The 21,323-nt window shown below is 30.0% G+C and overlaps 3 protein-coding genes across 3 annotated transcripts in view; 1 reads left to right on the top strand and 2 right to left on the bottom strand.

Moving 5' to 3' along the window:
• Positions 1 to 6,558: 6,558 nt before the first annotated feature.
• Positions 6,559 to 8,890, bottom strand: LOC149881854 (uncharacterized). The gene is made up of 3 exons (XM_090067078.1): positions 8,853 to 8,890; positions 8,653 to 8,768; positions 6,559 to 8,572 (listed from the first exon to the last, which is right to left on the bottom strand). Exons 1-3 carry the CDS (start codon positions 8,888 to 8,890, stop codon positions 8,295 to 8,297), a joined length of 432 nt encoding a protein of 143 aa, XP_089923204.1. The 3' UTR covers positions 6,559 to 8,294.
• A 2,072-nt stretch (positions 8,891 to 10,962) lies between these two features.
• LOC149881853 (succinate-semialdehyde dehydrogenase, mitochondrial-like) overlaps positions 10,963 to 21,323 on the bottom strand; it is a 12,565-nt gene continuing 2,204 nt past the window's right edge. The window contains exons 2-3 of the mRNA XM_090066764.1: positions 17,750 to 17,933; positions 10,963 to 12,271 (exon numbers count right to left, since the gene is read on the bottom strand). Of these exons, the coding sequence (XP_089922890.1) occupies positions 11,097 to 12,271; positions 17,750 to 17,933 (1,359 nt within the window). The 3' untranslated portion in view covers positions 10,963 to 11,096. The remainder of the gene's footprint in view (positions 12,272 to 17,749; positions 17,934 to 21,323) is intronic.
• Positions 19,915 to 21,323, top strand: part of LOC145186841 (E3 SUMO-protein ligase ZBED1-like) — a 2,685-nt gene continuing 1,276 nt past the window's right edge. The window contains exons 1-4 of the mRNA XM_090067077.1: positions 19,915 to 20,452; positions 20,528 to 20,772; positions 20,870 to 20,943; positions 21,116 to 21,323. The exon at positions 21,116 to 21,323 is cut by the window's right edge and continues 147 nt beyond it. Of these exons, the coding sequence (XP_089923203.1) occupies positions 20,042 to 20,452; positions 20,528 to 20,772; positions 20,870 to 20,943; positions 21,116 to 21,323 (938 nt within the window). The 5' untranslated portion in view covers positions 19,915 to 20,041. The remainder of the gene's footprint in view (positions 20,453 to 20,527; positions 20,773 to 20,869; positions 20,944 to 21,115) is intronic.

Below are 21,323 nucleotides of genomic sequence, written 5' to 3'. Positions count from 1 at the left end.
AGGTGTGTTATATGCAGAAGCATTTTCAGATTTCTTTTATATAATACCAGCAATGAGGTAATAATACCTAATTTATTTCGTTCTACACTCATAAAAACGTAGATATTTACAGTATCATCAATAAGATTGTAACAGTTATGCAATTAATGTTTTTTTATTATTTCTATATTATGTAACTGAATATATATCTTGTTCAGCTCTCAATTTTGTTTTTCTCTTAAAAATTATTATTAAAATGCTAAAAACTAATTGTTTTCGGTATAAAATATCAGCTGTTTTTGACGGAGTTGTTCTGCTAACAAACCAATTTTTATTTAATTCAATAAAAGAAAATTTGGGGCAATACTAGGTACAAACAAAATATTTTTTTTACCTAATTCTCACAAATTATATTACATATTTTAAATTTCTTAAAAACAATAAATTTTGATGAATGTCTTTAAATTGATTTATTTGTCATAATTCATATTATGTTCATATAACTTCATGGTATAGGTTATTCAATCTTTTTTAGCTCTAAATCTTGTTTAAGTCAACTAATTTTAGTTTGACTAAAAAGTTAGTCGATTAATTATAGTTAGACTAAAAAGTTAGTCGGCTTATTTTAGTTAATTTACTAAAAAGTAAGTTTAGCTAACTTACTAAAAAGTTAGTCGACTAATTTTAGTTTGATTTAAATTAACCTTAACTCCCACCCCTATCAATTAAACAGTTTGCTCGTGGGTTTTCTCCGAAATCAATTTTTAAAGATTACGCATTAGTAATCTGAAATTTAATTTTAAAAAATAAATGTAGAAAGTTATTTGAATTTTAAATGCTGTTACGACTTTAAGGTCACCATGTGTTTACGACTGCACGAGTTAGTAAATACAAAGTTTGTAGAGTTAATAAATACAAAGTTTATAGATATGTATGTATGTATGTATGTATGTATGTATGTATGTATGTATGTATGTATGTATGTATGTATGTATGTATGTATGTATGTATGTATGTATGTATGTATGTATGTATGTATGTATGTATGTAGACACGAATCATGGTAGACACGAATATATTGCATTTTCAATGAAGTAAAAATTTATTTCCACACAATTTTAAAACTGCGGGACAGTAATGTTAAATAATATAAATGAAAGATGAAGGGAATTTAAAACCAGTGTAAATACGAGCGTGACTGAATTAGGTGCGAACCTAAACTTGCGCGTCGCACATTTTTACAAAAATTAGTGCAATAGACACATCCCGAATTCCAATGATGTAATGTTACGGCTACCTGAAATCGAGGCGAACCATGACAAAATATTAATTTTCAAAATAAAACATTTTAACTTTTTTTGTTTTTTATTTGCCACAAAAATATTTTGGAACATGATGTTTTTTATGTTTGTTTATTGTTGTTAATCTTAATAATGTTTTTTTTCATTACTTAAAAAAAGAATATAAAAAATATGGATATAAGATGAGGTTAAAAAAAGCCAAACTATTGCATCTGTAAGAATACATATAGAGCATGCGATATAAAATAATTCGTAATGAAATATCTCTATCTTTGCATGGTTCAGTAAATCAAATTTTGACTATTATTTGTCTCCTTGAAAACTTTCAATCACCATTAATAAAAGATACAGAAAAAAGAATATTTTTTTAAACTAAAAGAATTTACTTTTTAATAATGAAATAAAAAAACTGCTTTTAAATAATAATATTTTGTTTGTCATATAATTTATTGTTCAACTTCATTAGTCTCAAGTTCTACGATAACAAGTAAAAGATATTTGATAAAAAATAAGTTTAGTTTATTTACAACATCTTTAAAGTACATTATATCAAAAGGAATTCAAATAATAATGCATCCTTGGAATGTATAAACAATGAAATCACAAAATGTTACTTGTGATATGTCTAGAGCCATTTGTATTTGAGTGTAATATCCATTTTCATGTTTTTTTCGCAAGACTGGATTGTCACTTTTTATTTTCACATAAAAAGATTTGTCGAGGACTAATTCTTTGGGTGTAAAGTTTCTCTTTGACCAAGGACATTTTATTTCTATTAACCCAATTTCATTATTCAACTCTCCATTAATTAACATACCATCAGGTGACGCTGCAAGCCATGGTAATTTAGGTTGCATAACAATCCCTGTTTCTCTGCATTTTATAGAATGATTAAGTTTGTGTTCCATAATGTCTTTATAAATATCTCTAGCAATAGGTTCAAACTCTTTACCATGTTGTACAGCTCTTTCAAAAAGTTTAGAATCAAATAAATTATATTTTTGTGTAAAGATGGATATTAGACTGTCAAGGGTTTTGGTTTTAATATATACTTTGTGAGCATTGCTAGAAGTAATTTTGTTTCTTCGTATTGCAAGCCACTTATCTGACAAATTTTGTAAAACTGTTGTTTTTTCAATATCTTTTGGCTCTAAATATGTAACTTTTATTTTTTCTAAATAGTGTTTCTTTTCAAAAGAAAATGTACAATTTGGGATGATGTCATTATAGTCATCATTTATTTCTTTTAAGAGTAAATACTCAAATTCAATTTCTGGTTCTTGAAAAGCAGATTCATCTTTAGCAAACTTTTGTATATTTGATATTATTTCAAAATAAGGTTCAACAACTTGCAAATGCATACTAAGAGGTGAGCCTGTTGCAAATTGACCAAATCTTGTATTTACATATTTGTAAGTGTGAATGGGTGGCACAACATGGGAAAAACCCAATTTTGTAGTCAACTTCAATAAGTTTTTTTTGCAACTTTAACACTTTTAAGTTCATGTGATGTTCATTAAAAAAAAGTCTTGGGTCATACAATGTAGAGTATATACCACGCTTATTATTTTCTCTCTTAACAGTTGAGCTCATTACAGGAGCTTTTCTTATATTTTTTTAACAAGGTATGCCCATTGTCGTTGTTTACTTGTACAAGAAATTTCAGTTGGCTTTTTTAAGAAATTTCATAGAGTAATCAGCTAATTCTAACAACAAAGCCATTACATGGTTACAATATCCACTCAATCCTGCTGGACAAGAACAGTAAGCATACATAACATGGGACGACATTTTTGATAGGTGTACAATAACTTCCCTTTTTTCCTTTTTCATACTCGCTTTACACAATCCTTTAGCTTGAAATACATTTTTTGCAGAATATGTAAATATTGTGTCTGATAAAATATAACGCTCATCTTGGAATTTCCTACCTCTTAAAAGTGTTTTTTTAATTCACAGTACTTTTGATTTACCACTTAATTTACGATAATTTTGAAATTCCTTTATGGTAAACAAGGGCATTTCTTTCAAGCTTTTGCCCCATTTGTTATGTAAAAGATACTTTTGATTTATCTTTGTGAATTTATACGGTATAAAAACATTACTTTCTTCTAAACAATCACTTTCAGATAAGTCTTCTGACAAAACAAGAGGAATAGCTTCTTCAGTATTTAAAAAATCATTTAGAGTTACAGTTGAGATCTTTTTTTAAATTTTGAAAGCATAATGTTTTTTTCACATCTAAAATTTTTGTCATGGTTCGCCTCGATTTCAGGTAGCCGTAACGTTACATCATTGGAATTCGGGATGTGTCTATTCATTTTGAGATTTCTATTTTTCAATACTTACAAATTCAATTATAATATCGTCGTTGTCGCAAGCAAACCACTTAAGTCAAAAAATTGAGGTAAATCACTTGTCCAAAATTTACAAAATAACGTCTAAATGAAAAAAAAAATTGCTTAATTATGTTTCAAGTATTGCTACAAGGTTATTGAATTTACAAAGATTTGTAGATGATAACATGATATTGACAAAATAAACAGTTTTTTGTCTGTCCTGTAAAATTTATTTTTTTGGACGCGCTATGCTTGCGACAACGACGATATGCTAAATTCTATTACAATTTTATAATTTTATTTCTAATTATATAACAATTGTAATATTGTAATAGAATTCATAACTAGATAACTATGTAAAAATTTTTAACTACATAAATATGTGACAATTTTTACAGGTGATCACATAGACCCAAGAGCTTCCAGAGAAAACACGTCGCAAGGTCAAATTAAAATATGCGACTCCTGATTTTACATATTTCTACCGAATAAAAATAGAACACCAGTTAAACAAAATTAAAATCTTGAGCGTTAAATAAAGATAACAATTTCAAAAAATAAAACAAGAATTGTCATGAGATGTTGTAACGTGAGATGTTGTAACGTCTGTTGATGCAACAAGAAACTAAGAGCTTGTCCTCGTACTTTTTACGCAAATTATATCTTACTTGGTCAGAACATTGAGAAGGATCAACGGCATAAAACCTATCATTACCAGTTGAGGTAAAATAGCTTTCATCATCCATAACAAAATCGAAGTTTTTATAATTTTCGTTTAATTTACGACATTTAGGGCGCATAGCTTTCTTCTGCTTTTGCGATTTTTTTTTTTTGAAAGTTTGAATGTTAGTCATTGTTTTTAATACTTGGGAAATTCGAGTTTGACTACAGTTAAAAAATGGAGCTGCTTTCTTTTGGGAGCACCCTGACTTATTTTCAAAAAATGTAGCAATCTTTGGAATATTTTCTTTAGTAACGACCTTAGCGATTCGACCACTTCCAACTTTTCTTTTTAGAGATCTTTTTTAGAGATCTTTTTCTCCAATTTTACGATTAAGTCGTAAATTTCCATAATTTTTTCGAGGTCCTTTACCTGGACCATTTTATTTACAATATTCAAATAATATTTTAACTTAATTAAATTAAATTTAAATAGATTAAAAAATCCTCTTTCAAATAAGTATAAAGGTTTTTTGTGAGCATGAAATAAATTACATAATAAATGCAATTAAATTTGTCCAAAATTTTATTTATAGGGTGTTATTATGATCAGTATGATGAGTACTTTTCTCTAATTTTCCACTTTAATGCTCAACTTTTTATAAGTTTTTTTTGGTTTTTTATTTATTATTTAACTGATGTATAACCGCTCCTAATATTTTATACTTTTTAGATAATTCACTTGTGTTGTTCTAGCATTATATTCATCAATGATTTTCTGTTTAAAAATACTATTATGCTTATCAAGTGTCATTCTGTCGTCTTTCAGCTTTAATTTTTAGTTTAAAAACACTACTATGTTTATCACGTGTCATTCTGGACCTCGACCTAGACCTAAAACTCGAGTTGGACATAGCCTTCCTTAAAGACCTCAGGATGCTCAGACTTTCTCTTTCCATAGCTTTTGACTCATTCAACCGTCACCATGGTAAGCAAAATTAGTTTCTAAAGATTTCCACGAATATATTTTATACAGTTATTGAGATTAGTGGGTGAAGCTTTTTAAAAAAAAACATTTAAAAACAACCGAAGATGGCGAATCAGATGGTACTATTTCCGTTTCTACTCTGCGTTAGAAAACAGTCAAACTTGCCAATCAGTTTTTTGCAAACAACATAAAGTAAAGAATTATTTTTGCACAACAATGCAACCTAAACTCACAATATAAAAGCTTGCAAACATAAAATGGCTGAAGTAAGAGCCATCGTGTGCACATTTAAAAATTATTTAGAGGAAAAAACAATATTAAAACATCTTAAGTGCCATTCTTTCCATATAGGCACAAATCAATCTTTTTCTGCTAAGATGGATATATTTGGAAGGTTATATTTTGTTGATATCAAGGAGCTATCTAAAAAGTTTCTTAACGCTTGAAGTTCAAGGTCTTACAGTTGTGAGGTGGGAGAATTAAGAAAAAAATAACAACAATCAAAAAAGAAGTACATAAGATAACTCGTCAACCCTTCATATAAATAAATGATAAAGCGAAAAGAATTAAGTTAAAAACAAAAACTAAGAAAAAACGTAAACACAGAGACTTATTCAACCTCCCAATTAACCGTCTGGTCAGTAACCGGGGACCCCGGTACTCACTTTTATTATTCTCATAGTAAAGGATATATACTGCAAGGCAGGTATTATTCTCATAGTAAAGGATATATACTGCAAGGTAGCACTTTATTATTCTCATAGTAAAGGATATATACTGCAAGGCAGGTAACATCGAGAATATTGTAGGAAAATGCTAGAGGCCACCTTTGAGTAATCTTTTAGTAGTATATCTACCAAGCATTTTTTCCATTCTGTTAACACTAGCTTTTGACCAGTTGTAAAATTCAAATATTTTTGGTTTTTTCTTTATATCATCACCGATCTTTGCTACCTGATGCATTGATGATAGCATAATTACTGCTTCGTTTTTTTAGGCACATAACTGCACATGGTTACTTTTTCATGAAAGCCAAACACGGTGGATAGGTCTTCAGGTATTTCCAATGCCGTCATTGCTTGTGGAATACACGTCTTATTTTTCTTTAAAGTGCCAACAATTGTTAGATCCCAGGATAACACCTGATGACTAAAAAATGAGACAAAATTTAAATCAATATATGTATGCTATTCATAATCATGCAATTGAAATAAATTAGTATACTTATAGGGAATTTAATACTCTATTAAATTTATATTATAGTTTTAAAATATTAATTAAAATGGCTCCGTATAAAACAAGTTTGCAAGAAGACCTAAGAAAACGCATTTGCCAATTTAGAAATTCGCATCTGGAAAAGCCGAAAGTCTTCACAGTAAAACACTTTCTAGATGAAGGAGCATCAAAAGCGACCATGTATCGTGCTCTAGAACGTGTCGATAAAAATTTAGGCTATCAACGAAAAAAAGGAAGCGGTCCAAAGGCGAAAAAAATGGACAAAAAGCACATAGACCAATTGAAAAAAGCATTTGATCATCATCACGGTGTTTCACAAAGTCAAGTAGCTCGAAGATTCGATTGTGACCAATCGTATATATCTAAAATTCTTAAAAACAAGACAAATATTAGATATTGCAGAAGAAAAAGATTCCACATCGAAGCGAAAGCCAACTAGCTCGAATCAAACCTATGTGTCGGCATATATATCGTAATTTTAGGAATTTTGATTTTGTCTTGGATGACGAATCATATTTCACATATGCGAATACAACATTGGCTGGCAACGATGCTTCTATTCTAGCAACGTGTCATCTACAACTAGCGACGTCAAATTCAAAAGAAAGAAAAAGTACGAGAAAAAGGTGCTAGTCTCTTTGATTATATCGCCCAAAGGGACTTCAAAACCAATGTTTTTTGAAAGTAGCCAAGCAATCAACAAACAAGCATACATCGGATGTCTCCGCAGCGGTTAATACCCTTCATTGATGAATGTTATAAAAATGAAGGATACTTGTTCTGGCCAGATTTAGCTAGCTCGCACTATGCAAATGAAGTGGTTTCTTTTCTCGATGCCAATAACATCAAATACCTGCCAAAGGTAAAAAATCCACCCAATGTACCAGAAGCTCGAGCGATTGAGGACTTTTGGGGTCAGTTGAAACGCTTAGTCTACGAGGCTAATTGGCAAGCAAGAACCATTCCTCTACTCAAACGGCGTATCGTGAATTGTCTTAACAAAATGGATCCGAAAGTGGCAAAACGTTATGCCTCAATGACTTCAGTTTGTCTAGGTCGAATTGCTTTTAATGATGTTATTGAAAACCAATAAATATATTTTTTAAATATCATATAATTGTTTATAAATTTCTTTTAAATTAAATTTGATAGCTATGTAACTATGGCTATAATAACACATTTAAAGTTGTCTCATTTTTTAGTCATCAGGTGTTAGTAAAGTTTTTACCAATTACAGAGTAGTGAAGTAATTATCCACTGTCATGTTTCTACCTGATCCTTTGTATTGTGCTACCAAGTCTTTGACAACTCTCTCGCCAACATTTTTCTCACGACCGGCACTCGATTTTCCAGTATAAACCTGACCTGTGAGAGGATACGAGTTTTTTGCTTCACAAATCTACCATACTTTAATTCCATACTTGGCTGGCTTTGATGGAATATATTGAGTGAATTTAGTTCAACCACGATATGGGTAAAGTTGCTCGTTGATTATCAGGTGCTTTGTTGGGTTATAATGCTTTGCTAAATTACTATTAAGTATTGTCCATATGTCTCGTATTAGAGCAGTTTTATCAATCTCCATGTGTTTAGCACGAGTATTGGCATCATCAAATTGAATAAAACGAATTATGTTCCAAAAGCGATTGATGCTAATTGTTGCAGGATACAATGGATATGAGTACGACTGCCACATATCCTTTGTATTGTCAGTATTTGAGTTATTGGCGCCGGAGGTTATCAAATTAGCCAGGAATGCATAAAATTCCTGAAGCTTAAGATTTTTCCACACTAGTTGTCTTTTTCAGCCATTTCTGGAGTGAAAAATAATTTGAATGTGCCAAGAGTTGACAGCATGTTCATATATCTTTTAGATCCACATCTCTGTCGCACAATATTATACCTTGCAACTTGATGTTCACTTTTTGGTGTCTCAACCCAATTATTACCATCTTTTGCTGTCATAACTGGCCCACTAACTGGCGTTTCTAATTCACTTTCTTCATCTTCGTCATCATCATCTTCTATTTCACTTTTTTCATCTTTACCGAGTGCATTCTCATCAACTTCTTGTAAAAATATAAACAATATATAAAACATTATATTTCAAAATCATTGTTGCATAATAGAAAATAGAGTTGTAAATTACCAGTATCATCAAAATTCGAAGCTACCACTTCACTCTCTGGTAAAAAATCATCATCGTCACTATCCAACACGTGGCCATTGCCAGATTCTTCACCATCAAATATTTCTAATATATTTCTATTGAAAAAAGTTTTGAGTTATTTTTTATTTTTTGATTGAAAGTAAAAAACAATTTATTCGAAAATAAAACAAGGAAATTACTCTTCACCGTTGATACAATAGATGATGCATCCGTCCATCATCTATTGTATTAACCATCACTCAATACGATTATTTATTTATAGTATTATTACTTTCTAATAAAGAAAAAAAACTTCTCTTTTTCACAATAACTTTTGTATATTATAATTTTGTTCATTCCACTACACAGTAGGTGGGTACCTGTGTATCCGGTTATTGAGCGAATGGTGAAAGTTTGGTTACTGACCGTACTAATAAATAAATGATAAAGCGAAAAGAACAAAAGTTAAAAACAACGATTGGAAAAGATGTATACACGATGATTCATCAGCCTGTCACGTAAGTTAATGATAAAACGAAAAGAAGAAAAGTTAAAAAAGAACTGGGAAAAGACGTAAACACGAAGACTCATCAACTGGCCATATGTAAATAAATGATGAATAGGTATCGCATCAGAAAACAACCAAAAGCTGTAAAAGCTCAAAAAAAAAGAAAAAAAAAAAGGTTTTACAGGAGGGAGATGGATAGAAGGAGGAAGACGAAGTTTTAAAGTAAAAGACAGTTTTAAGAAAGTTTTTAAGAAGATTTTTAAAGAAAGAGAATTTTTGTGATTGAAAAATATTTGAATAAACAAGAAATTTTATGGGTGAATAAAAAAGAAAATGAAGTAAGGAGGTAAACAGAAGTTAGAAGAAATATTTATCAAAGAAGAATAACCAGAAGTTTTGACCATTTCAAATAAAGAGATAATCGTATAAAAAAGAAGAACAAAAGAGGAGTAATAGATTAAAACAATATCGAACCCAAGTAGAGTGAGAGAGTATTTCGAGAGGTTAGAATTATTTTATTTTATCTCCAACTTTAAACATTAGGAGAAAGTTTTTTATTTTTTTCTTAAAGTAAAAATTATTTAAAATTTTAGCTTTAAGTTTTAAAGAAATAATAACATACACTTTAAATAATTTATATTTAAACAAGTTATTTTAAAAATTTGTAAAATAGAGCGTTATTATAAAAGTAATCATTACTTACTAAAATTAATAACTCATTTACTCCCAACTAACCTCACGATTTGTATTTTACAAATGCAACGAATAAGAGTGCTAACCATTACACACTAATAGAACGCCTATTAAGTTATATTGTATAAAAGAATACACTGAAGACGGTAAACACAACAAAAACCCTTTAACATTTAAACCTTACCCATTCCTTTCCAAAGAAATCTCAACGCCATCAACCTCGATCCCAGCCTCTACATTTACTTTCCACGTAACCCAAGAACCCATACCTCCCTAAATTCTAAACCATGATACAGCTACACACTACACATAATCTAGAATGCGTTAAAGCAATTTTCTAAACTATAAGACTCCGCAACAAACTTAAATTTTCTAATTTCCTAGGATAATATTTGGTTTGTCAGTGTAGAAACAAAAGAAAACATTGTTACAAATGTCTACAGAAGCGACTGCTACCCTACTTCTTAAAGTACTTAATCTACATTCTTTTGGCATGATTTAGCCTCTTGTCATTACTCTCACGTCTTTAGAGGTATAGAGATAACAACATCAAATTTGTGCATAAATCCTTCTGAAATCTATTCGATCGAACGCTATTGAGCTATTGATCAAAGAGGCTTTGGAACAAGATTCATGACTGTAAATGCAATACGAAAACTTGCATTTAAATGAACAAGAGACTCAATAATCTTCAGAATATACGATGAGAATATAAGCTGGTGGGAAAAAAAACAAACTTTGCGCAGTAAAAGATAAGATTAAGATGACACTTGGCTATAATTTAAAAAAGTAAAACTGTACATATTTTTTTAGGACTTGGAACAAAAGTTTGTTTGGACCTTTAGTTTTTCATAGTTAAAGATTCTAATGTGCCAAATTTTATGAAAACTCTCCTAATGTTTTGTAGATTTTACGTTTTTTATCATAAAAAATTGAATTTTAATCTAAAAAGCTGTTTTTCACGATAATTCTCTGAGTAAAAAAAGACTGTAGTGAAGAAGTTTGGTTTAATCTACACATGTTATGGTACTAATTTTTAAATCAACTACTATTAAAGACTTCTTAGTGGATCTATTAATTATTAAATTAATTAAATTAGCAATAGTAAATTATGATACACAAAAAGATATTTAGAAAAATTTGTCATAAACTAATACATATGATTAAAGATCTTTATGAAATCGTCATATAAAAGAACCATATAGATATAAATTTAATAGTGTTTTTTCATTGATTTTAAAATCTACTTATTATCTAAACCTCCCATGCAAACCAATTTTAATTCCAAATACTCATCTACACCATGTGAGGATCCTTCACGTCCCAGTCCAGATTCTTTGAGTCCTCCAAAAGGAACCATTTCGTTAGTAATAGCGCTCTCATTGACTCCGACCATGCCCACTTCCAATCTTTCTGCAACTCGCCACATTTGACTGTTATTACTGGTAAAAATGTAGCCCGATAACCCAGAGTTACGGCTATTTGCAAGAGCAAGCGCTTCTTCTTCACTTTTAAACTTTATGACTGGTGCCACTGGTCCAAACGTTTCCTCGGCAATACATTTCATAGCCGACGAGCAATTACTGATAATTGTAGGCTCGTAGAACAATTCACCATTAGCAGATCTTTTTCCACCACAAACTATTTTACCACCTTTTAGCAAAGCATCATTAACATGTTCTTCAACTTTAGCAAGAGCCTGTTCATTTATCAAGGCGCTTATATCACACTCGGAACTCATAGGATCACGCACCCTCAACGCCATGGTTAACTTTTTAAATTCATCTAAAAACCTTTCATATACACTTTCTTGAACTAGTATCCTTTCGGCACATATGCAAGTTTGACCTGCATTTCTAAAACGGGATTTCACAGCTCTATCAGCAGCTAACTTTATATCAGCAGACTCAAATACTATAAAAGGTGCATTACCTCCTAATTCCAAAGAAACATTTTTCACAGTAGAAGCAGATTTCTCTAACAGCCACTTTCCTACTTTAGTGGACCCAGTGAATGAGATTTTTTTAACAAGAGGACTTGTACAAAGTAAAAGGCCAGCTGACTCAGCATTGTTACGTGAGCAAGTTATTACATTAACAACACCTTCTGGTAATTGAACCTCATCAACAAGTTGTGCAAATGCCAGAGCTGACAGTGGAGTCTCTTCTGATGGCTTAATAACTGATGTGCACCCTGCTGCAAGAGCAGCACCAACCTTCCGTGTGATCATTGCAAGAGGAAAATTCCAAGGTGTTATCATACCACACACACCAACAGCTTGCTTTAGAACAATACGTCTAAGATGTGGCTCGCTATTTGGAAGTACCTCACCATTGATTCGCTTTGCCTCCTCAGAAAACCATTCAAGAAATGATGCGGCATACTTCACTTCACCTTTGGCTTCATGAAGAGGTTTTCCTAAAATTGATCATTTTCTAAATTAAGGTTTTGGTGCTTTTTTTATTATAAAAACAAAAGTACTTTTAGCAAAATCAAAAGCAGAGGAGCAAACTGAGTACTAAGTACATGGCCGCCGAAAGGGGGTGGGGGTGGGTGGGGGTGGGTGGGGGGTGGTGGACGGGGAATATTACCGGTGCACCGTGTGTGTACAAATAATTTTTTTTCATGAAGTCTTTTCGCTTCTCAAAAATCTTAAAGACAAAAAATATATGAGTTTTTAATCGAATTTCATTCGAAATCAAAATTCGAATTTTTTCAATCGATGTACCACTCTCCATTAAAAACATTTTGGATGAAGACATGTCCCAAAGAAAACCTTTTGAGGCATGAAATTTCATACCTTGGGCATTACAAAATATAGTTATTGGGTCTGTAGAAGAAAAATACATTTAAAAATTATAGTCGAAAGGAAAACTATGCAGTGATAAAATTTATCATGTTAGGATATTCAAATAAAAAATAATGTTAATTTTCTATTTTTATAGCATTGTTTAAGCATAAATACAAATTTAAGCATGAAATTATTTTTATAGCCTTTTAATAAAATGTGCACCACCCCCACCCTTTTCTAGGTGAGCTGTGTAAGTGACACTTTTTTACGTAAGAAAAAATGCAGGGGGAGGGGGGCAGAAGAGGAGGAGAGAGCTGAAGGGATTTTTTAAAAAGTAATTCAATTGAATCAGTAAACTAAGCCATAAAAGAGTTTTTTAATTGCAGGGTTTTTGGCATTGGAAGTGTATAAAATATTTATTTTACGATAGCCCACCTAAGATCTTGGTCTTAAGTGCACAATTGTTTTTTTTGGTAGTTTGGGCGTAAAAGCTGTAATTTAAAATTTCACAAAATAAAATCATTTAAAAAATTTGGACAAGGGCATCTATATTTGTGAGTGTCTGATTTGCAAGATTGCTAGAATCAAAGGAAATCAGGCTCACCCACTTTTTCAAACTGGGATAACTTCTCCACCAAAGCCAAACTCAGAAAAAAGATGTTTTTCTTGTTTTTCATTGCTACAAAAAGGCTTCCCACAACTTTGTACACCGGCTACATTTCGAAAAAACATTGCTAAAAAAGACAAAATTGCCTCAGAAAGGATTGCATCAGGAGTGATTTCTTCTTCATCATCTCCAGGGGAAACAATTCGACTTCAGCAAGCTCATGACAGAAAGCTACCAATTTTGCCTGGTATTAACTTTTATATTCTAAAAAGTTTGAAACAATTTGTAATAAATTAGAAAACAATGCCAATTACAAGTTTTAGTTTAAAGCGTACAATATGCAATTATTAGATCCAAAATGTTAATAAATTTTGATTATTGAAACAATGAAAACAGATTTTGACAAATATAATTGATGATGAGTAATTTATCATAAATTCTCTTTTTAGTCTTTACATTATTAATATTTTTCCAAAAACTGTTTGGTTTGCACAATACATTAGAGGCAAGAAAAAGCTAGAAAAATGTGGGAAGTTTATTGGTTTAAAGAATTAGATCTGAATTTATTCATTTTCGATGTATTTAATAATTTTGATGAAAAAGAATTTTTCTCTGAAATTCAAACATTCCTTTTCTAATATTTCAGGATCATTAAAGTCCTTCTCTTGCCTCAAAGCTTCAGATTTGTTTATGTGCAACTCAACACTGGTCTTTCAAATACTGGAGTGAAAAAACTAGCAAGCACCTTGAACAAAGTCTCACCTCACAGGATTGTTGAAGAGAACTTTAAAACCAAATTTAACATTCTTGGCCAGCAACTATCTGAAAACTTTTCTATTAATAAAGTCGCACTTTCCAGTTGTCCTGACTCATTCAGTAAAATTGTCGTACACCGCAACAGCATGAAAAATTTGGTTTCAAAATTGATGCAAAGCAGGGGGATAACTGAAGACTTCTTTGTGAAAGTTGGAATCGATGGAGGTAGAGGCATTTTAAAGGTGTGTCTTGGTGTCATTGACATTCAATCAGGCAGTGTTAAGGCTGTCCAACCATCTAAATGGCTTCTAATTTGCAAAAGCTCAAAAGACACAGGAGTCAAAGAACAGCTTATCATTGCTATCTGTGAAGATCTTTCAGAAAAGTATAAAAATGTCAAGCTTATTCTAGATTTGATCCAAGCAACCACTGTTGAGTTTTTTTTGTCATGTGATCTAAAGCTTGCTAACATCATATGTGAATTGCAACCTCACCCCAGCTGCCAACCCTGCACTTGGACTCAAAACACCTCTACCTCTGTGGTTCACCTAGAGCCTTTGGATCATTACAGACAACCTATGAGGCATTTGTCAATGCTGGAGCAGATAAAAAACGAGGCAAAGACTTTGATAATGTAGTCAATCAGCTGCTCATTAAGTTACTAGATGATTGTCTAGTTTTGGATTTAATTCCACCTATGGAGCTTCATCTTCTGCTTGGAGTTGTGAATCACATTGTGAAACATCTTCAAACTTGCTGGCCTGCAGTTACTCAGTGCCTTTGAGACTTGCACATCCGCATGCAATCATACCACGGTGGGGTTTTTACTGGACAAGAATGCCAAAACATTTTGAAAAACTCAGACTTCATACTTCAACAAGCAGAGAAATCTGCAGCTGTCAGTGCCATTGGATTGATTGATTTGTTAAAAAAATTCAACTTTGTTGTTGAAGCATACTTTGGAAACCATCTAGATGAGCAGTATGGGTTAAAAGTTCAGCAGTTCAAAGACAGTTATCTTATTGACTTAACATCTATTGACTTACCTGTTACACCAAAAGTGCATTCTGTTTTTTTCCATGTCAGCCGGTTCATCAAGAAAAAAAATTGCTCACTGGAAATGTTTAGTAAACAAGCCACAGAAGCTCTACATCACACTTTTCAAGAACATTTGCAAAGGTATAAATGCTCACAAGACCATCCTCAATATGCAATGAACTTAAAGAACTGCATTGTTGACTACAACAGTAAAGTCATGGGCAATTTGAAATGATTTCTCCAATCCATTGCACACTTTTGAAAATTTACATGAAGCTACAAAACTTCAAAGATTTCTCCCATAACCTTGGTTTTCCGTATCTCAAAACTGAAGCTGTTAAACAGAAATGTTTTATAACAAAAAAATGTGATAGGAGTTAAATGTCATATAAATCTGGTGATTAATATGATATTTAACTCCTACCACTTTTCTGAATGATGCACTAAAACTGTAAAAAAATTGTACTCTTTTCGGTCTAATACAATTTTTAGGTATATCCCATTTTGGGGTAAAGTTATCAAAACTGCAAATGTATTCTCTTCTTATTTTATTACTTTCTAAACTTTTAATAAATACACAGTTTGAATGAAACCTTCAGTTTTGAAGTTCAGAAACCAGGATTTTTCTACTCTTCTCATTGCTTTACAACATTTTCTTACTTTCATGAATTTATATGAAAATTTCATGTGTTAATTACTTAATTTCCACAAAATATGATTTAAAGAGATATAAACTTTAAAACTATTTTTCTTCTGCAGATGCAATAACTAGATTTCAATATTTTCATTTTTGTAATACCCAAGGTAGGTACTTTCATGCCTCAAAAGGTTTTCTTTGGGACATGACTTCATCGCAAATATTTTTAATGGAGAGGGGGTGGATGTTGTTAACTTTTCATTTGTTAATTTTCTTTTAGAACGTTAACAGATGTAAAGATTGCATGAATTAATCTCTCAATAATGCTGCGTTTTAAAATTTTCGTTTCAGACACAAATTGCAGTTGTTTTTTGTAAGCGTATACTTTTAATTTTAATTTTAGTTTACATTTTGTAAATAACATATACGTGTTAAATTAAAACTTACAAAATATTATTATTCAAATATTAGTATAATTAAAAAAATCTTATTATTCGTAAACTTTAATTTGTATTTTTTATCTATAAATTCTGTATAAAGAGCTTTGTTATAATTTCTGAAATACAGAATATGAGTTCTCGCCTTAAATCTAGATACAAAAAACGAAAAGAGCGACAAAAAAGAAATGAAGAAAATTTTAGAAGTATGAGAACACTAGAAAATTTGGGGTTTACAATTTCTTCAAAAACACAGACTATTGCAATAATGGAAACATTGATCCATTAACTGTAAGAAATAACCCATTTTTTGTAAGAAATGAAACAGAATTTGTTGGAATTTCTGCGCTCAAAGTGCAATCTGATATTTGAACACCTATGTATACCAACTGTGCCAACATCGATATTGAAGTGGTAAAATTAAATGTAACACCAAAAGACATAGAAGATGCCATTCTAAGTGGTCCAGAACCACACCCAACAACATTTCCTGTAGATGAACATGGTAGTCAATTCCCTATGTATTTATTAAGCTTTCATTTAAAAAATAAAAAAAATAGTTCCTTGTGATTGGTTAGTATAGAGCTAATATAAAAATAGCTTGTTTTGTTTTTCCTTGTCGTTTATTTTATAAATTTTGTGAGCAAAGATCAATTTTTGCTACAGGAAATGGTTGGCAGGATAATAGAAGGTACAAAAAATTATATGACAGAATACCGGACCATGAAAAATCATAAATCTTGATATATCCAGTGGCGAAATTTAGAAAAAAATGTTAATAAACATACCGCAATTAATTGCCTTAAAGTAAAACAAATACAAAATTAAACACAGAAATGGAAAGATTTACTAAAATGATTATTAGATGTAATTTTGTTTCTTGCTGAGCGTGGATTGGCCTTTAGAGGTGTTACTCATTTGAATTGAGAGCCGAACAATGGAAATTTTCTAGGATTATTAGAACTTTTAAGTCACTATGATCCGCTTTTAGAAGAATATTTCAAAAGCGTAAAGCAGAATCAAAATAAAAAGCAGAGATTACAAGTACATTACTTATCGGCAGACATTCAAAATGAATTCATATCATGATGTGCAGATTACTCAAGAACTTGTATTTTAAAGGAAAGAGAAACTATGAAATATTATTTCCTTATTGTAGATGCAATAGCCGATTCTGCACATATAGAACAAACTACATTCATTTTACGGTACGTTACAATTAAGTTCAAAAAATTCGAAATTATGGAAAGATTTTAATTAGATACAATTGATTTATGAATTGTATCTAATTAGTACAATTGATTATCAATTGTATCTAATTAATACAATATACTAATTAGATACAATTGATTTAACAATAAAAACCATTTGTAAGAACAAAGATAAACCTTAAAAAACAAATTCTTAAGAGAAACATGCTTAAAAACAAAACTGGTTTAGGGAACAACAAGTTTAAAGAAATTAGAATTGAGTAACAGATGTAGTAACAATGCAGCAATAGATAAATATAGACTTCAGAATGTAGTAACAATGCAGCAATAGATAAATATAGACTTCAGTAACTAGAGTTGTGTATATTTTAAGAGTAACCCATGAAATTGTATCCTTTCTCTAAAACATGAAAGCTTACCACATTCTAAAGTCATAATAGTGGCCAATTCATCTTCATTTTTTAACATAAGTGAGCTCAATTTTTTTAAGATCTCACTCCTATATCTGCAAGTGGAATGTTGCCATGAGTGGAAAGCCTCACTTGCACAACTTATCGAGGCTTTGATGTCTGTGTCTGTCAAATCAGGGACATTAGCCACTACCTAAAAGTTGTAAACAACTATTTAAAATAGATACTGTATTAATAAAAACTTAAAATACATATACGTACATGTGTATATCAGGCTGTTTCAATTAAAAATGGCAAAAAAATTTACTTTGCTATAGAACTTTTAGTTGAATTATAATATTTTAGGTCCTTTAAATACTTTGAATATAGGTTAGTAATCCAAAAATATTGTATTTTCACACTTTTAGATCTCTCAGTTACTTATGTCATTAATTATCAATATATAGTATATTATTAGTAACTTATAATACTAGATTGTAATATAATATAGTTTATAGAAATAATATAACTGAGCATTTTTAAATGTTATCATATTTATTTTTTTATTTTAAAATTACCATATTATTATGTTTATTATCAGATGTTATCAAATATTTCGAATTGTAAAACCTTCTGCTACTAAATGTATATCTAATTTTCTTATTCAGATCAATTATTAAGTTCTATTATTTTTATGATGGCTACAAGAGTATTTAAAAATTCTCCATATACATCTTGTTATATGTGCGACTATTATTTTGGAAGAGAATAAGTGTTACAACTTTATAACTAAGATACAAGTGTTACAATATTATAACTAAGATACAAAGGATTAAATCCTATTACTAACAAAATTATTAGTATATAAAGATTTTTCCTTAATACATTTAAACATTATAAAACTTGTAAAATACTACATACTAACTTTTATATCAATAATTACAAAAATTGATTATCAATAACTATCATATAAGTAATTAATGAATGTTATTATTGAATAAACATTTAGTTCTATGGGCCAAAAAATATTTAGTATAAAAACACTAATGTCAATGACATACATACATACATACATACATACATACATACATACATACATACATACATACATACATACATACATACATACATACATACATACATACATACATACATACAATATCAATCAATATCAATAAAACACAGGTACATACATACATAGAGATGTGAGTCGTTTTTTTGGTTCTTGTTTTTTTGCAAAAAAACAGGTTTTTTTGGCCAAAAAAACCAACTGCTTCGTTTTTTGGTTTTTTTGGTTGTTTTTTTTTAACTACTCTTTTTCTTTTTTTAAACACTGAAATAATTTTAAAAATTTGTTTTTAAGTGTTATTTACTAAAAGAGAATATTCATTCCTTTATTTAACATAAAATTTTGTTATTATTGCCTTTAAAGTTCATAAAGTAGCAGATCCCCACAAATTTTTTTTTTTGTATTTTTTTAACTAACTACTTTAACACCTTAAACATTTAAATAAATATCACCTCAAAAGTGTGTTTTTGGGTGATATTAAAACACTTTGTCATTCTCTTATTTAACATACCATTTATCTGTCTTGTTTTACAAGCTCTTCAAATGTTCATCAAATAACATTAATTATTATCAGCAGATTAATTATTATTGTTTTTCAATGACTTACTTATGATAAGCTAAACAAAAATTGAAAAAATTATTTGAAGAAACATTTTTCTTGTAAAATACAGAGACATAAGTAAAGGAGATTTGTCTTTTTTGTTTGTTTTTTTATGTAGATATGTTTTTTGAGTTCGAAACAGTTTTTCTTCAACATTAAAAACAAATTTTTCAACAGAATGAGCGAATTTTTGTAATTTGTAGAATGAATGAGACCTTTTTTAATTTATGTTTTTTAACTTATAAATAAAATAACGCTGCATTGCAAAATGTATATGTATTGTATAAGTTTGCATAGTTTTAATTTTTTCAAATTTTGCTATCTTATTTTATGCTTTTTGTTTTTTAACTTTATTTCTGCAATTGCAAATAAGTTAAATTTGCCATTATTTAATTTCAGAAAGTGGAAATAGTACTTTAAATCATGTTATAAATGTTGCATAAGTGTGTTGTAGTATTTTTATTTTTTAATTTTCCCTTTCATAATTTGTAGTAAAGTAAATTTTTAGTAATACAATTATTATTATTATTATTTTTTTTGATAGTATAACTGAATTATGAAAATATTTTAGAATATAGCCTTTATAAGGTATTGTAAGCATTAAGCAGATTTCTAATCAAAATAATCCCATCATTTTGATTAAAACACAGTAATGAGTAGTAATAAAAGAGTAGTCTGTGGCCACACTGGGGGTAGAAAGAAAACATCTGTGAGCATTTTGTTTAAGCCAGCAAGCCAGGTGAGCAAAATGGAAAGAGTTCAATGTTCTTTTTGCAATGATGTTATGTCAAAAAGTGGAACACGTATGGCCATGCATATTAAGAAATGTAAAAAATGTCCAGTTGAAGTCAAATACAAACTTTTAAATGATGACACAATCATGTCAAAAAAAATCACGACAGAAAAAATACAAAGAAAAGCAACATGTAAATTTAAAAACCTTATTTCAAGTAATAGTACAAATGTCAGAATCGTTTTTTCAGACCCTTTAAAAAATTCTGAACCAATTTCTAAAAGTGGTAAATCCTGTTCAATGTTTGATAGCATGAAACAATATGAAAAGGTATCAGCATTTTTTTTTTTTTTTTGTATAGCATATTTGTTTTTAATTGTTTATCTAAGATTATTATTGTCATAGGAATCAATTGATGCACATCTATCTAGAGCTATTTACGCAAGTGGGTCACCCATGAGTTTAGTTGATAATAAATACTGGAAAACCTTTTTGAAAAACTTACGCCCAGCTTATCAGCTCCCATCAAGGTATGAAGTGTCAAACACACTTTTGGATAAAGAATTCAATAGAATATCAAGCAATGTTAAAGAATCAATTGCAATAGCAGATTCTGTAGGACTTATGTGTGATGGATGGAGTAATATTAGGTTGGTACTTGTTTAATAAATTTATACAAAAATACTAATGTATTGTTTATGCAAATAATTTAAAAATTAAAACTTGAAAACTATTTACATTTTGCAGAAATGAAGCAATTATTAACTTTGTGTTGACATTGCCTTCATCATTGCCTATTTTATGGAAATCACTACCTTCAGGTAAAATTTACATAAATTTATATTTATTTTTAAGAATAAATAATAAATACATTTTTTAAAAAAATTGTTTTTAACTCTCTCCCAAATCGTAACTTATTTCTTCATGCTCAAAACTTTTAATTTTATAACTGAACAGTTTGTAAAGTATTTACATGAAAGTAATAATTTTCAGGTTCATCAAGTCATTCTGGGGAATACATAGCAGATGAAATAAGGAGGGTATTAGAAGAAATTAATCCTAAAAAAGTTATGGGAATAGTAATAGACAATGCAGCAAACATGAAAAAGGTATGGAAACTATTAAAAATCAGCTATCCTCTTCTTAATTGCTATGGATGTATATCTCATGGTCTCAATTTGCTTTTTAATGATTTTATAAA

Source organism: Hydra viridissima, unplaced genomic scaffold (assembly GCF_058129835.1).
Source record: "Hydra viridissima isolate aposymbiotic clone 2 unplaced genomic scaffold, HvirCarnegie_v1 scaffold_11, whole genome shotgun sequence".
Taxonomy (NCBI): domain Eukaryota; kingdom Metazoa; phylum Cnidaria; class Hydrozoa; order Anthoathecata; family Hydridae; genus Hydra; species Hydra viridissima.
Note: the sequence above shows the minus strand (reverse complement) of the source record. Positions and strands in the feature narration are given on the sequence as shown.